Source organism: Mustelus asterias, chromosome 18, assembly GCF_964213995.1.
Source record: "Mustelus asterias chromosome 18, sMusAst1.hap1.1, whole genome shotgun sequence".
Lineage (NCBI taxonomy): Eukaryota > Metazoa > Chordata > Chondrichthyes > Carcharhiniformes > Triakidae > Mustelus > Mustelus asterias.
In genome coordinates, this window is record NC_135818.1 from 39,936,141 (window position 1) to 39,954,260 (window position 18,120).

General features: G+C 42.2%; 1 protein-coding gene across 18 annotated transcripts in view; it reads left to right on the forward strand.

The window, feature by feature from the left end:
* The window catches only part of ralgapa1 (Ral GTPase activating protein catalytic subunit alpha 1), a 244,010-nt gene that overhangs the window by 179,557 nt on the left and 46,333 nt on the right, over positions 1-18,120 (forward strand). For 17 of the 18 annotated variants that reach the window (XR_013500019.1, XM_078233782.1, XM_078233789.1 and 14 more), the window contains 2 exons: positions 491-646; positions 9,647-9,805. Coding sequence is in view for 17 of the 18 variants with exons in the window: in XM_078233782.1 (XP_078089908.1) it covers positions 491-646; positions 9,647-9,805 (315 nt within the window). In the remaining variant the exon portion in view is untranslated. Of the gene's footprint in view, positions 1-490; positions 653-9,646; positions 9,806-18,120 lie in introns of those variants that run through there. The other variant, XM_078233792.1, reaches the window with a different exon arrangement.

The window sequence follows — 18,120 nt, forward strand, 5'->3', positions numbered from 1 at the left end:
TTGACCCGAACAGGTGCCGGACTGTGGCGACTAGGGGAATTTCACAGTAACTTCATTGCAGTGTTAATGTAAGCCTTATTTGTGACTAGTAAATAAACTTTACTTTTTAAAAATCCATCTGGTTCACTAATGCCCTTTAGGGAAGGAAATCTGCCATCCTTACCTGGTCTGGCCTACATGTGACTCCAGAGCCACAGCAATGGTTCTTAATGACTCTTAACTGCCCTCTGAAATAGCCTAGCAAGTCAATTCAAGGGCAATTAGGGATGGGCAACAAATGCTGGCTTTGCCAGTGAAGCCCACATCCCATGAAAGAATAGTTTTGTTTTAATTTCAAGTTTGAGGTAGAACATAAATATATATTAATAATTTTAATATATTCTAAAGCCATTTAGCATACTTTGGTCTCAATAAATGGATAAATAATGCAAATCCGTGATATTATTGGATTAGGTTTTCTTATTTGTATTCTCATTTCTTGCTGTTTAAGGTTAACCTTACTAATCATTGTGGTTTCATGGGTGGACTGCAAAGAAACAAAAGCACTGGACTTTCAACTCCATATTTTGCTACCTCTACGGTGGAAGTAATATTTCACGTATCTACAAGAATGCCTTCCGATTCAGATGATTCTTTAACAAAAAAGGTATGGGTGTGCAATAAATATATAGCTGCATATACTATCGTAACATTTCTTCTAATGTTGTAAGTTGAATTTTTTTTAGTTTCAAATTAAGTACCCATGTTTCATGTTTCCAGTTTTTGAAATTGAATGTATTCAGTTATGAATTGCATGTTGCATCAATTGATTAATCATTGTTGCTACTGTAATGAAATCATCTGTTAATTATTCTAGTCAACTTATTTTAAAATTCAATATTTTGACTATTCCTAGTGTTCTCATTTTATCCACTTAAGTATGCTATTTTAAGTAATATCAGTTGTGTAATGATGCGCTGTATCTGTAAATTGAGTATGGTATTAGTGAGTTCATTAATTCTGCCTCTCTTACCTCATCCTCTCAACCTCGAAGGACATGTCTGCTCCCATTAAACATTGAGGATAGGAAAGAATTGGATGTCACCTGGGTTTGAAGAGAAAAATGCTAAAAGAATATTCAGAATAAATACTTTTCATATACCATCATTCCCATTTTCCTTCTAGCTGAACATGGCCTTGTTGAGAATAGTGTTTCTGAGGTGGCACCAATTAAATTCTATTTAGATTACAGTGGAAAATTTTAATTGTGTAAGTTTAGAATGGCAAAGGAGATTTAATATTACCGGTGTTATAATCCACACACTGTGCCAGAAACTGTCGGACTCCAAAATCACAATTCTGCATGTAAATTTTAAATCTCAACAGGGCTGTTGTTTAGAGAATTATTTTAACAGGCAGAATGTCTTGTTCCAATGCGGAAAGGAAAATATGATTATCTTCATCCTGGGCTCTGCTCTTGCCTATTGTCCATTTTATAAATTGGTATTGACAGCAGAAGATCATCTGCCCCAATCTGGCTAAGAAATTGTCAGAATCAATAAAAAAGTTAATGAACAATCTCTTAGTGCCATCATGTTTAGCAATCGGACCCACTGCTGGCACTCAAAAAGCTATCAATTGAAATTTGTGGTAGCTTACTGCAATTTTGAAATGTGGTGATTAAGACCACAAAAAAATTGTCTCGTCGCTTTTGTTCTTAAGTGCATTGGCTCTATGGTTATTTATGGGATTCCATGTTTTCCACCATTTTGAACTGTAGCCTTTTTGAGATAAAGGCTAACATTTCATTAGCCTTTTAAATTATTTTTGTAACTCTCCACTTTTTTTCAGTGATTACTGCACATGAACCGCTCTCCCTCAGCTTGAGACCATTCAGTAAATGCTATGATCTATCTTGCTTGGCTTCAAAGTAGATGATTTATGATGTTTTTGTCTAAAGTTTATGCTTTTGTAAAAGTACATTTTTAGCGCAGCGGGCCGGGAGACTCGAGCGGAGGCCGTTTGGTGGGCTCCCCGCTGGGCGCCACGTCTCCCAGTGCCGATATCCGGCGCCGTCAGCTCCACGCCAGAAATCAGCACAGGACTATAAATTACACTAATCGCAATTAGCATCCTATTAGCGGGTCCGGGACTGAAATCTCCGAGCCCGCTAGCCGTACCCCCTCCCAGCCAGGAGTAATTCACTCCGGGGGGGGGGGGGGCTGGGCCCCAGCATGTTCGGGGGACCCAGCAATCAGGCCGTGGTGGGAGGGGGTGCACTGCTGATGATGCAGGGGTCCGCAGGGAATCGCTGGCCAGTAATGGGAGAAATCGGCATCTCCACAGTAATGGGAGGGCCGCAGACGGGCCGTGCGCATGCGCCAATCCCGGCGCTGACAGATTGGCGCATGCGCAGCGGCTCGCTCAGCCCGATGCTGCCGGCCTCTCCAGCAGGAATAGGCCCCGCCCACTGGTTTCTGGCATGAATCGCGGTAGTGCGCTCTGAAGTGCACAGAGTGGGGGAGATTCATTTTGAAACACCCACTGAAAAAACCAGCATGATTTACTCCAGTTTTTACAAGAATTCAACACTTCGAATTTTTTTTTTGGGCGAGTCCCACCCGACATTTTGGTTTAAAGAATCGCTATATAAAAACTCGGTAGGGTGTGCGAGAGACAGAGTCCCAGGTGTAATTCCTTTTTGTGTAGAAGAAAATAAAAGGGGCCTTCCTGTTTTGGCAGGGAGTTCAGTTCAGAAGCAGACATGTGTGTTTGTGCTTGCATTGTTTAATGTTTAGTAGCGACAAAACACTTAAATGATCTTGCACTTCCCCATATTGAACTCTTTGCCACAGTTTACACACACACTCCACACGAACACACGCACCTTAACCTATGAATAAATCACTTGGTAGTACAGGACTTGAGTATTGTTGAAAATAGAATCATGTTGCTGAAACCTTTTGCCTTGCACTCATCAGGAAAAATGCAAGAACACCAAATTTCAAACAATCATTGCTATTAAAATGACAGGAGAAAAGGGTACTGTTTAGTTGGCAAGTTGACTCTGGTTGAGGTGTTACCATGGTGAAAGTAATGGGGAATTATAGGCTGCCCAAACTCCCGGGTAATTCAAAAAAAGGCACAAAGTGAGACACATTCATATGTAGGAACCCATTCATAGAAATCCTACAGTACAGAAAGAGGCCATTCGGCCCATCGAGTCTGCACCGACATATCCCTACATATTTACCCACTAATCCCTCCATATCCTACCCTCATATACCCTACCCCCATATCCCTACATATTTACCCACTAATCCCTCTAACCTACGCATCTCAGGATACTAAGGGGCAATTTTAGCATGGCCAATCAACCTAACCCGCACATCTTTGGACTGTGGGAGGAAACCCACGCAGACACGAGGAGAATGTACAAACTCCACACAGACAGTGGCCCAAGCTGGGAATTGAACCCCGTTCCCTGGCCCTGTGAGGCAGCAGTGCTAACCATTGTGCCACCGTGCCGCCAATTACAGTACATACCCATCTTGCCAATTACAGTACATACCCATTATCCTTGCTGTAAGCCTTCTATTTCTTAACCAAATCCATCTATCCCAATATCAACTGGGATTGAAACCATATAAGGGGCATGAGGAGAGAAGAATTCATGCAGTCTGTCGAGGAAATTATTTTCAACCAATTAGTAACAAACTCAATGAGAGGAAATGCAATTCTAGATCTAGTCTTGGGGAACGAAGAAGGGCAAGTGAGTGAGGTGATAGTTGGCAACCATATTGGGGATAATGATCACAGTTCAGTTAGATTTAGCATTACCATGGAAAAGGACAGAGAGCAGAAATAAAAATTTTGAACTGGGGGAAGGCAAATTTTGCAGGAATGAGAAGGGACTTGGCTGAGATGGACTGGTTAGAGGATAAATCAGTGGAAAACCAGTGGGAAATGCTAAAAATCGAGATCCTAAATGTACAAAGTAGACATGTCCCCTCCAAAAATAAGAGTGGTGCTGCCAAATCTAGGTCCCCCTAGTTGTCTAGAAGAATACAGGGGAAGATCAAACAGAAAAAGAAAATGTGCGATAGGCACAATGAACTAAGCACTGCAGAAAGCTTAGATGAATATAGGAAGTGCAGGGACAAAATAAAAGAAAAAGGATTAGCAAATAAAGTTAAAGAAAACCCAAAGATGTTTCACCAATATATTAATGATAAAAGGTTAGTTAAGGAAAAAGTGGGACCTATCCGAGATGAAGAAGGGAACTTGTGTGTGGATGCAGAGGCTGTGGGATGGGTTTTAAATGAATATTTTATCCCCGTGTTTACCAAGGAAAGAGATGATGCAGATTTCGTGACCCAGGAGAAACACTGAGAGATATTGGACGGAATAGTCATTAAGAGAGAGGAAGTATTCAAAGGGTTGGAATCCTTGGAAGTTGATGAGTCGCCTGGTGGACTGTTTCCAAGGCTGCTGAAAGAGAACAGGGAGGAGATAGCAAAGGCTCTGGGATGATTTTTCAGTCCTCACTAGATACAGGGGGATACTGGAAAAATGCAAACTGTAGTTCCATTGTTTAAAAAGGGATAGAAGCAAGTGCCAGGCAATTATAGGCCAGTTAGTTTTAACATTGGTGGTGGGCAAATTAGTCAAATCAATCCTGAGAGACAGGATTAACTGTCACATGGAAAAGCATGGACTTGTCATTGGTGGTCCGCATGGATTTGTTAAAGGAAGATCTTGCCTCACAAACTTGATTGAATTCTGAATTGACAAGAAATGTTGATGAAGGTAATGCAGTGGATGTTGTGTACATGGATTTTAGCAAGGTATTTGACAAGGTCCCACGTGGCAGATTAGTCAAAAAAGTACATGGGATACAGGGTAATGTGGCAAACTGGATCCATAGTTGGCTTAGTAACAGGAAGCAAAGAGTAATGGTTGATGGATGCCCTTGCAAATGGAAAATTGTTTCACAGGGCTCGGTATTGGAGCCCTTGCTGCTTGTGTTATATACTAATGATTTGGATGTGAACGTGGGGAGCATGATTGCAAAATTTGCAGACGACACAAAGATTGGCCGAGTAGTGGATAGTGTAGAGGATAGATATAATCTACAAAACTGTATCGATGGGTTAGTGAAGTGGGTGATAAAATGGCAGATGGATTTTAACATCGAAAGTGTATGGTAATGCATTTACGGAGGTCAAATAGTTATAGGGAATACACGATAAATGGGAATATACTAAGGGGATAGATGAAGAGAGAGATATTGGCATGCACAGGTCTCTAAATACAGCAGTTCAAGTAGACAAGGTTGTAAAGAAAGCACGTGGAATGCTCTCCTTCATTGGCAGAGGTGTAGAATATAAAACTAAGGATATAATGTTGGAATTGTATAAAACACTGGCGAGGCCACAACTGGAGTATTGTGTACAGTTCTGGTCACCATGTTACAGGAAGGATGTAATTTCTCTGAAGAGAATACAGGGGAGGTTTACAAGAATGCTGCTAGGGCTAGAAAAGTGTAGCTATGAGGAGAGATGGGAGAGCTTGGTGTTATTTTCCTTTGAATGAAGAAGATGCTTGATTAGTACAAAATCATGAAGGGAAGAGATAGAATGGACAGGATGAAATTGTTTCCCTTGGCAGAGAATTCTAGTCATGATGTGGAGATGCCGGCATTGGACTGGGGTAAACACAGTAAGAAGTTTAACAACACCAGGTTAAAGTCCAACAGGTTTATTTGGTAGCAAAAGCCACACAAGCTTTCGGAGCTCCAAGCCCCTCCGAAAGCTTGTGTGGCTTTTGCTACCAAATAAACCTGTTGGACTTTAACCTGGTGTTGTTAAACTTCTTACTGAGAATTCTAGAGCCAGGGGACAAAGATTCAAGATAAATTGCAGTAGGTGTAGAGCAAACATGAGGAAGAACTTTTTTACACAAAGTGGTGGGTATCTGGAATTCGCTGCCCGAGTTGTTGATGGAGGCAGAGACCATAAATTCTGTTTAAATAGTACCTGGATCTGAACCTTGAGTGCTGTAAGCTGCAGGGCTATGGGTCAGATGCTGAAAGGTGGGATTAGAAAGGGCATCCAGATGTCCTTGGGCTGGCATGGACAGGATGAGCCAAATGGCCTCCTTCTGTGCTGTAACTTTTCTATGGTTCTATGCCACACCTGGAGTATTGTGCCATTTTGGTGTCCTTATCTGAGGAAGGATGTCCTTGCAATAGAAGTGTACAGCGAAGGTTTAACAGGCTGATTCCTGGGATGGCAGGTCTATCATATGAGGAAAGACTAAGTCGGTCAGGATTATATTCACTGGAGTTAGAAAATGAGAGGGGATCTCATAGAAACTTATAAAATTCAAACAGGGTTAGACAGAGTAGATTCAGAAAGAATGTTCCCAATGGTGGGGGAGTCCAGAACTAGGGGTTATAGTTTGAGGATAAGGGGTAAGCCTTTTAGAACTGAGGTGAGGAGAAATCTCTTCACCCAGAGAGTGATGACTTGGTGGAATTCACTACCACGTTGTCTGCTTTCATGATGAAATTAGATCTAGCTCTTGGGGCTAAAGGGATCAAGGGATATGGGGGGAAAAGGAGGGATCAGGATATTAAATTTGATGATCAGCCATGGTCAAAATGAATGGCGGTGCAGGCTTAAAGGGCTGAATGGCCTACTCCTTCTAGTTTCTATGTCAAAAGGTTCCTTCCAATTCCATGTTCTGCTTTTGCTGGTGGTCTCTTGTGTGAAACCTTATCAGATGCATTCTGGAGTCTATATAAATAACATCCATTAAACATTCTTAGCTATTACATGACTTGCCCTTTCCAAATCCATGCTGGCTCTCCAATTTGTTCATATTTGTAAAAGTGTTTGATCATTCTATCCCTCACCTCAATCCTTTGAAATTCGCTTTAAAAAAACTTCTACCTTTATAGTCCCCTCTGCACCTAGAAAAACCTTAAAACCCATTTCTCCAGCTAAGTTTTTGGTCAGTTCTCCCCACAAAGATCCAATGGCCATTACTTACTTCATCTGTGAAGTGCCTTGGGACTTATGCATTAAAGGTGGAAAGTTACTTCAAGTTATTTTACTACAACTAAACTGCAATGAAAATTCTCATTTTCTAACATAAGATTTCATTCGTGCATTTGTTATAATGCAATAGTGTATTATTAGGTCACTAGCACTCTGACACATTGCCTCAATATAAATATTGAAAAAGCTTGTTTTGACCATTAACATGGAGACTAAGACTCCCATAAAAAATTGCATGATTTTCCATCAGATGTCAGGTTTTGTGCTCCAAGGAAATTTCATCTATTTGTTTAATTGTAAAATTATACTTAAATTCATGCATATTTTGTCCTCATAATACACGTATGTGGCAGATAATCTACTCACCAGGCCTTCCATAACGCTGCACTTAAAACTAGATCTTTAACTGCCTGCAGCAAACAAAAAGACACAGTGCTCCCCACACATTCTTTCCCGAAGCAGTGCACGAATTTTCTTTACCATTGCCTTTCCTTGATCAAATATATCATACAGTCAAAAAATGAAATGGAAGTATTGCATGGGCCAATAACTTTTGTCATTTAACATATCAATCCTGATGCAATGCACTGGTGAGTTATCGTTAAAAACATTGGGGTCTATTAGTTTCCTATTTGTGTGGCTGTTATTTGCACACTTTGGCTGAATAGTGTTAAATCACATTCATTGACAAACACTATCTGATTAAGGCATTAAAACATCTGATGGTCAATGATTTGATTAATCATTTTGTCTTCCTGGCATTTTTGAAAAATTGAGTTTGCTGGATCTTTCATAGAGCTATCTTCATTACCTATACTTAATATAATATGGGAATTGATCAATAATTAGATGGATTGTCTAATCTTATGAGCAGCTTCAATATGCATTTACAGTAAATTAATATAATGGGAAAGCAGGTACAAATTTTAGATGTGCTGTGGAAATATTTTTTCATCCATCCATTGTACTATGGTAAATGACCATTGGTATTTTTCAACATAATTTTTATATTATTTGTTAGAGTTGAAGCTTTGTTCTACTTTGAAACTTAAAACTTGGGTTTTTCTTAATGAATGAACAATGGGGCATAATTCAGCTGTCCCCTCTTCACCCAAACATACATCTTTTGGAGCTGATAATCTACTCCCAATATATATCAGCAAGCAGGAGATGAAATATAATATTGCAACATAACTTGTACATCTAATTGGGTGACAGTCAAGAAACAGAACTCTTTGACAATAGCAAAAAACTCCGTTTAGAGTGCAATTTCTTTTAGGGTTATGCAGAAAAGTCATGCTACAAACCAAATGTTTGCTTCTGTACTTTTTAAAGTACAGAAAAAAATGTTTCAACACAGTCGAGACAAGTAAATAACAGGTTTCAAATTAATATAAAAAGAGTAAGACATGAAAATGTCGAAACAAATAAGAATTCAACACAACATTGGCATTGCCTGAAAAAAGTTTTAGAATAACCTCCTGGGAGGAGGAAGCTGGATTTACAAGCAGAAATAGGAAAGTGTGTTATGCGCTGTAGTTATGATTTGATAATTTGACTAATACAGTAATGTGATTTTCTTTCGTAACATGCACAAGGTGAGTGAAGTCCTGGCATGGTCTTCATGAGAAACTTGGTTGGATTATGGATAATTGCACCACAGTGCCTAGATATAATCTTGTCACCATTCTAAAATCAAACGTGTCATAGTGATTTAAATATATTTAATTTTCCATCAGATTTTGAAGTTAAATGACAAAACTGGGATATTTGGAAGTAGAATTGATTGGACTTTCCAGACACCTGTTTCAACATCTATCCAGAAACTGCCCTTTTAACTTAATGAAAGGAGTCCTTAAATCGAGATGGAATCTGGACGTAATCTCACATAGCACAGCTTCTGTACCATTCAGCCTTACCTCATTGCCTCCTACCTTGCCTCTCACTCCAACTGCCTTATCTTCCTACCTCTTTTGTCTCTCCCCACTCCCCCCCCCCCCCCTTTCCCTCTTTTTACCCCCTCACCTTTTACATCTCTTTACCATCCCACCCCTTTTTCCCCCCTCTCATCCCCTGGGCCTCAGTAGAAAAGTCTTATGGAATTTTCGATCACTGCTTAAACTGAAAATGTTTGTAAATTGTTCCAGCTGCTCTATGTTGCAAGGCGACCTGGTGCGTTCAATCTCAGTTGATCCAGCATTATGGCTGCTGGTCTTCAAAATGTCCATGGTGCTGGAGACCTTTTCCAGGAACCAATGTCTACATTGCTTTCTACAGCTGCATGCAACTGAATTACTGAGACACCTGCATTTATGTCTTGCATAAATACTTGCCCCTTAGCTGCTCTTTCAAACCAAAGAAGTCTTCTTATCAACAAAACTTTAGTTCTCCTAGAATCATGAGGAGGAACATCTAAGTAATCATTTTTCATGTATCTCTGTCACATCTGTATGTGTTCTTGTAACCTATTGGTTCACAGAAAAAAATGCAATGGCTAACCATAGAGCTCGTTTACTATGGCTAGAGTATTTTTGTAGTTGCTCACATTATTAAATATTAAAGTTTATGTTTTTCTGCTCTACCTTTCTCTCTCTTTTGGGCAGTTAAGACACCTAGGGAATGATGAAGTGCACATAGTCTGGTCAGAGCATACAAGAGACTATAGAAGAGGAATCATTCCCACAGAGTTTGGTGATGTTCTCATTGTTATATATCCAATGAAAAATTATATGTTCAGCATCCACATAATGAAGAAACCTGAGGTAAGGAAATCCTCCACTGTGTCTATATCTATCTAGAACTGAATTATAATAATACCAAAATATTTTGCACACTATTTTAGTAAATTTGTATTTGTGAAAATGTAACGCAAGTTATTTAATTGGTCCAATACAAACAAAATACTGCAGATGCTGGAAATCTGAAATCAAAACCTAAGTACTCAGCAGGTCAGGCAACATCTGTGGAGAGAAACAGTTAGCGTTCAGATCAGTGACCCTTCATAAGAACTGAGGAAAGATAGAAATATAGATGTTATATATTGAAATAGTTGTGTGATTGATGGCAGTGATTAGCACTGCTGCCTTACCGGGTTCAATTCCAGCCTGTTTGGAATTTGCACGTTCTCCCCCTGACTACATGGGTTTCATCCAGGTGCTCCAGTTTCCTCCCACAGTCCAAAGACGTGCAGGTTAGATGGATTGGCCATGGTAAATGTGTGGGGTTACGGGATAGAGCCTGGCCAAGATACTCTGCCAGAGAGTCAGTGCAGACCTAATGGGCTAAATGGCCTCCTTTTGTACAATAGGGATTCCATGATTGCTTTAAGAGCTGATCACGTGTGAAGTCATTAGGGTGTTGCACAGTTTGTACTCTGTGCAGGCAACATCTCTTTCAAAAGATCTGTTATTGTTAATTTGAATCTACATGTGCAAACTACATCTTTTCCTTTAGTTTAAAACTATTAACTCTTAACATCATTAGGACATTAAGTGAAAGGGAGATGGGGTAGGGAAGAACAAAAAGAAAGGTCTGTGATCAGGTGGTGGGCAGGAGAGATTTAACCACAAACATTTCATGGTACAAGAGAGTGATAATGAGACAGGTAACGAAACAAAGAATGTGTTCAGGTGAAGTGTGCATGCTGGATAGCAGCTGTCTGAATGCAGAGAAATTAGAAAAAAATGAACTAGCAAAATAAAAACATGAAACAAAATGGAAACAACAGTAATGATCAAAATGTTTTGAACAATGTTGTGTCCAGAAGGCTGTAGAATGGTCAAAAGATGAGGTGCTGTTTTTCAAGCCTGCATTGAGCTTCATTGTCACAAGCCAAAAACAGAGAGGTCAAGAGTGGGAGCAATGTGGAGAATTGAAATGACAAACAGCAGGAAGCTCAGAGTCATGCTTGTGCACTGTGGTGACTAGGTGTGTAGATGAGGGCACTGTAGTTGATGTAGTCTACATGGACTTCAGTAAGGCTTTTGACAAGGTCCTGCATGGGAGACTGATCAAGAAGGTAAGAACCCATGGGATCCAGGGCAATTTAGCAAATTGGATCCAAAATTGGCTTAGTGGCAGGAGGCAAAGAGTGTTGGTTGATGCTTGTTTTTGCGACAGGAAACCTGTGTCCATTGACATACTGCAAGGGGTCCCTTGCTGTTTGTAATCTACATTAATGATCTAGACCAGAATGTGGGGGGGTATGATCAGTAAATTCACAGATGACAAAAATTGGTGGTGTGGTAAATAGCAAGGAGGTTGTTGCATAAGGTTAAATCTCACAGGATCCAGAGTGAGGTAGCTAAATGGATACAAAATTGACTTGATGACTGAAGCCAGAGGGTGGTTGTAGAGAGTTGTTCTTCAAACTGGAGGCCTGTGACCAACAGTGTACCTCAGGGATCAGTGCTGGGCCCGCTGTTATTTGTCATTTATATTAATGATTTGGATGAGAATATAGAAGGCATGGTTAGTAAGTTTGCAGATGACACCAAGATTGGTGGCATAGTGGACAGTGAAGAAGGTTATCTTGGTTTGCAACAGGATCTTGATTAATTGGGCCAGTGGGCTGACAAGTGGCAGATGGAGTTTAATTTAAATAAATGCGAGGTGATGCATTTTGGTAGATTGAACCAGGGCAGGACTTACTCAGTTAATGGTAGAGCATTGGGGAGAGTTACAGAGCAAAGAGATCTAGGGGTACAGGTTCATAGCTCTTTGAAAGTGGAGTCACAGGTGGACAGAGTGAAGAAGGCATTCAGCATGCTTGGTTTCATTGGTCAGAACATTGAATACAGGAGTTGGGACATCTTGTTGAAGTTGTACAAGACATTGGTAGTAGTAGAGACGGGTGCAATGTTGCCTTTTAAAAAGCATTTAGACAGTTATATGGGTAAGATGGGTATAGAGGGATATGGGCCAAATGCAGGCAATTGCGACCAGCTTAGGGTTTTTTTTTTAAAAAGGGCGGCATGGACAAGTTGGGCCGAAGGGCCTGTTTCCATGCTGTAAACCTCTATGACTCTATGAGGAAACCCTTAGATTACAGAGCAATATAAACAAGCTGAATTTAGCCCTGAAAAGTATGAGGTGATGCATTTTGGGAGGACTAAAAAGGCAAGGGAATGCACAATGAGCGGTTGGAAACTGGGAAGTACAAAGGACCAAAGGGACTTGGGGTGCATGGTCATAGGTCCCTGAAGGCAACAGGACAGGTAGATAAGGTGATTAAAAAGGTATATGGGATACTTGCATTTATTAGCCAAGGCATAGGATATAAGAGCAGAGAGGTTGTGATGAAGCTGTATAAAACACTTGTTAGGCCAAAGCTAGAGTACTGTGTGCAGTTTCTGGTCACCATACTATAGGAAGGATATGATTGCACGAGAAAGGGTGCAGAGGAAATTCATCAGGATGTTGCCTGGGCTGGAGCATTTCAGCTATGAAGAAAGGCTGGTTAGATTGGGATTGTTCTCCTTAGAGCATTCTTTGCTCTGAGAGGAGACCTGATTGAGGTGTGCAGAATTATGAAGGCCATAGATAGGAAGACATTTTTCTCCTTAGTAGAGGATTGAAAAAACGGGGCATTTATTTAAGGTAATGGGCAGGAGGTTTAGAGGGGATTTGAGGAAAAATCATTTTGACCCAGAGGGTAGTGGGAATCTGGAACCCACTGCCTGAAAAGATGATAGAGGCCTTAACCCACCCAACATTTAAGAAGCATTTAGATGAGCGCTTAAAATGCCATAATATCCAAGGCTATAGACCAAGTGCTGGAAAATGGGATTAGAATAGATAGATGCTTGATGGCCAGAATGAGCAGGCTTGTGGGGCCGAATGGCCAACTTGTCCTATTTCATATGACAGTAAGAGATGGGGTCAGAGGGAAGGGTAGGGAAGAAAGGATCCGGAGGGCCCATAAGTTGAAGCTTGCAATCCTTCACGCCTGAAAGGAAGATTAAAATGTTTTTGGTTAAGCACCGGATGTGGCAAAGGATGAAGTGAAGAGAGATGTTTAAAATGTGCATCTGAAGGTGCATGGTGTTGAGAGTGGATCTTTGGTTGCAGTGAGAATAGTGGTTTGAGGGATTCTGAATATCTCAGATGTCTGTAATCATGGCTGAACCCAAAACACGAAGGGTGGAATTTCCATTGGAATCTACGTGAAATAAGTTAGAGCAGGAGGATGTTGCTAAGGAAGGAGATGTGACTGTTGAAGCATATTTTTGTAGATACCTGATCAAAGATGAGAAAGGAAATAGAAAGCAAAGGTAAACAAGGTAGAACTTACAAACAGAAATGCCGTTGGACAGAAGAGAAGAATATCTTCAAGGTGGGCCTTCCTGGAGGAGAAATGGCCTTGAATTAAATTAATGAATTAAACACTAATACAGAAGAAAAATACTGCAGATGGTAGATATCATTTTATTCCAACATAATTCAGTATTGTTAATAGAGCATTTTATTTTGGGTACATCCCAGAAATAGCAACATATGCAATAACATTTGTTTCGTGAAACAAAGTAACATTTCTAGTATTCTTAAATTATAAAACCATATTGTTTGCATTGATTTTTTTTTTCAAATGTTCAACTTCCAGATATGAATAGTTATGTATTATTTTCATGCTAATGGTGCAGAATTGCCAGAGAATATTGCGCGGTGGGGAGCTCACGCTTTTGACAGCTGCTATCTTGGTAAGGAGCTGATGGCTGCATTGGGGATGACTGTCCAGATTTTCGTTCAAGGCTATTGACGCGCATTAAAGAGATTGCATGGCATTTTAGAACATAGAAAACTACAGCACAAAACAGGCCCTTTGGCCCCACAAGTTGTGCCGAACATATCCCTACCTTTTAGGTCTACCTATAACCCTCCATCCTATTAAGTCCCATGTACTCATCCAGAAGTCTCTTAAAAGACCCTATTGAGTTTGCCTCCACCACCACTGACGGCAGCCGATTCCACTCGCCCACCACCCTCTGTGTGAAAAACTTCCCCCTAACATTTCCCCTGTACCTACCCCCCAGCACCTTAAACCTGTGTCCTCTCGTAGCAGACATTTCCACCCTGGGAAAAAGCCTCTGAGAGTCCACCCGATCTATGCCTCTCAACATCTTATATACCTCTATTAGGTCTCCTCTCATCCTACGTCTCTCCAAGGAGAAAAGACCGAGCTCCCTCAGCCTATCCTCATAAGGCATGCCACTCAATCCAGGCAACATCCTTGTAAATCTCCTCTGCACCCTTTCAATCTCTTCCACATCCTTCCTGTAATGAGGCGACCAGAGTTGAGCACAGTACTCCAAGTGGGGTCTGACGAGGGTCTTGTATAGCTGCATCATTATCCCCGGACTCCTAAACTCAATCCCTTGATTGATAAAGGCCAGCGCACCATACGCCTCCTTAACCACCTCCTCCACCTGCGGGGCCGATTTTAGAGTCCTATGGACCCGGACCCCAAGGTCCTTCTGATTCTCTACCGTACTAAGAGTCTTTCCCTTTATATTGTACTCCTTCATCCCATTTGACCTGCCAAAATGGACTACTACGCATTTATCTGGGTTGAAGTCCATCTGCCACTTCTCCGCCCAGTCTTGCATCCTATCTATGTCCCTCTGTAACTTCTGACATCCCTCCAGACTATCCACAACCCCACCAACCTTCATGTCGTCGGCAAACTTACCAACCCATCCCTCCACTTCCTCATCCAGGTCATTTATGAAAATGACAAACAGCAAGGGTCCCAGAACAGATCCCTGGGGCACACCACTGGTGACCGACCTCCAATGAGAAAAAGACCCATCTATACACACTCTCTGCCTCCTTTGGGCAACGTAAGAAGTCTCACAACACCAGGTTAAAGTCCAACAGGTTTATTTGGTAGCAAGTACCATAAGCTTTCGGAGCACTGCTCCTTCGTCAGATGGAGTGGAAATCTGCTCTCAAACAGTGCAAATAGACAGAATCAAGTTGCAGAATACTGATTAGAATGCGAATCCTACAGCCAGCCAGGTCTTAAATGTACAGACAATGTGGGTGGAGGGAACATTGAGCCAGTTCTGGATCCACAGGGCAGCAGCCCCTTGGATCCCATGCCCTCTCACTTTTTTGAGAAGCCTTGCATGGAGGACCTTATCGAACGCCTTGCTAAAATCCATATAAACCACATCTACCGCTTTCCCTTCATCAATGTGTTCAGTCACATTTTCGAAGAACTCCACCAGGCTCGTAAGGCACGATCTGCCTTTGACAAAGCCATGCTGAGTATTCTTGAGCATACTAAACCTCTCTAAATGCTCATAAATCTTGTCCCTCAGGATCTTCTCCATCAGCTTACCAACCACTGAGGTTAGACTCACCGGTCGGTAATTTCCTGGGCTATCCCTATTCCCCTTCTTGAAAATAGGAACCACATCCGCAATCCTCCGGCACCTCTCCCGTCTCCATCGACGACGCAAAGATCATCGCCAGAGGCTCTGCAATCTCTTCCCTTGCCTCCCACAGTAACCTGGGGTACATCCCATCCGGACCCGGTGACTTATCTATCTTGATGCCATTCAAAGATTCCAGCACAACCTCTTTGTTAAAGTCCACATACTCAATCTTTTCAGTCCACCGCAAGCCCACAGTACATCCACCCATTCCTTCTCCTCTGTGAAAACCGAGGCAAAATACTCATTAAGCACCTCTGCCATTTCTACTGGTTCCGTACAGATTTCCCCGCCTTCACCTTTTATAGGCCCTATTCCTTCACGTCTCATCCTTTTATTCTTCACATATTTATAGAACGCCTTAGGGTTTTCCTTAATCCTACTTGCCAAGGCCTTCTCGTGACCCCTTCTGGCTCTCCTAATTTCCTTCTTTAGTCCCTTCCTACGAGCCGTATACTCCTCTAGATCCTATCTTCGCCAAGCTCTCTGAACCTTTTCCTTTTCTTCTCGACTAGGTCCCGCACAGCTTTCGTGCACCACGGTTCCTTTAACCTACCAACTCCTCCCTGTCTGCTCGGAACATTGTCCTGTAGAACCCTAGACAGACATTCCTTGAAAAACTGCCATCTCTCTTCAGTAGATTTCCCTGAGAATACCTCCTTCCAATTTACTCCTCTGATTTGCTCCCTTATGTCTTCATATTTCCCCTTACTCCATATAAACGCTTTCCTAGCTTGCCTGATCCTCTCTTTTTCCAATGCAAGCATAAAGGAGATAGAGTTATGATCGCTATCCCCAAGATGCTCTCCCACTGAGAAATCTGACACCTGTCCAGGCTCATTGGTCAGTATCAGATCAAGTACAGCCTCTCCTCTTGTAGGCTTGTCCACATGCTGTGTCAGGAAACCCTCCTGAACACACCTAACGAACTCCTCCCCATCCAATTCCCTTACCCTAGGGATATTCCAATCTATGTTTGGGAAATTAAAGTCTCCCATCACAACAACTCTGCTATTATTGCAACTCTCCAGGATCTGTTTCCCTATCTGCTCCTCCACCTCCCTGTCACTATTGGGCGGCCTATAGAAAACTCCCAGCAAAGTGATCGACCCCTTCCCATTCCGAAATTCCACCCACAGAGACTCTGTAGACAATCCCTCCACAGCATACACCTTCTCTACAGCTGTGACACTATCCCTGATCAGCAATGCCACTCCACCCCCTCTCTTGCCTCCCTCCCTGTCCTTCCTGAAACATCTGAATCCCGGCACCTGTAGTATCCAGTCCTGTCCCTGAGACATCCAAGTCTCCGTAATGGCCACCACATCACACTTCCAGGCATCGATCCACGCTCTGAGCTCATCCCTTTTACTCACTATACTCCTGGCATTAAAGTAAACACATCTCAATCCTTTGGTCTGAGCTCTCCCGTTCTCTATTCCCCGTCCATCCTCCCTCTTGCACCGTCTATAACCCTTCTCTGTTTGCGAGCTAAGTTCCTCGCTCCCAGTCACCTCGTCTCGATCCCCTCCCCCCAACCTATCTAGTTTAAACTCTCCCCAGTAGCCTTAGCCAACCTTCCCGCCAGGATATTGGTCCCCCTGGGATTCAAGTGCCACCCGTTTTTTGTGTACAGGTCACACCTGCCCCTAAAGAGGTCCCAATGGTCCAGGAACCTGAATCCCTGCCCCCTGCACCAGTCCCTCAGCCACACATTCATCCTCCACCTCACTCCATTCCTGCCCTCACCCTCCCATGGCACAGGCAGCAATCCTGAGATTACTACCTTTGCTTTCCTCCTTCTCAGCTGTCTCCCTAATTCCCTATACTCTCTTTTCATGACCCCTTCCCCCTTCCTTCCCACATCAGCGGTACCAATATGTACCGCTACCTCTGGCTCCTCTCCCTCCCCCCTCAGGATTTCCGGGAGTCGACCAGCGACATCCTGGATCCTGGCCCCAAGTGACATCCTGGATCCCAGCCCCAAGCGACATCCTGGATCCCGGCCATTTTGATGGCTAGTGCTTAATATCTCCTCCAACAGCGATCAGATGTTTGAGAGTAAAAACGGTGTTCATGTCGATGTCAAGCACTACTTGAAGGGATACTTGCCATTTCATGTTCACTTAGCTTTTGCAGCTGTAACACATCAAGAAATTTTCTGGGACACTTTGTCAAGACTTCAACACTCTAGCAATGTTTATTCTTCAAATTTTCTGAGCACTTCATCCAAAAAGTAATTGCTCTCCTCCTCCACCTTGTTGGACACCTTTTATAGGAGTCACCAGGAGAAAAGTAGTGCTTACTCAGGGTCCTACTTGACTAGATGCAAAATAGTAGGTAGAGCAAGACTAGCTGCTACAACAGAGAGGGACAAGAAGGTGAGATGACATCTTTTCCCGCTGCAAATACAGGAGAATTCCTCCCCTGAGCCTCCAGTGCTGTCTCTAAGAACATGTGTGCCCTGAGCCATCCTGCAACATGCTACAATTTGCTATCCAGCATATAGCACATCTTCAATGGAAATGAGTGCAAGAAACCTACGTATAGTCAGTAGATAATTAGCCATAGTCCACAAAGGACTAGACAATTGGTTTTGAGAAGCACCATTCCACATCAAGCATGGGACAGGATGAGAAGAC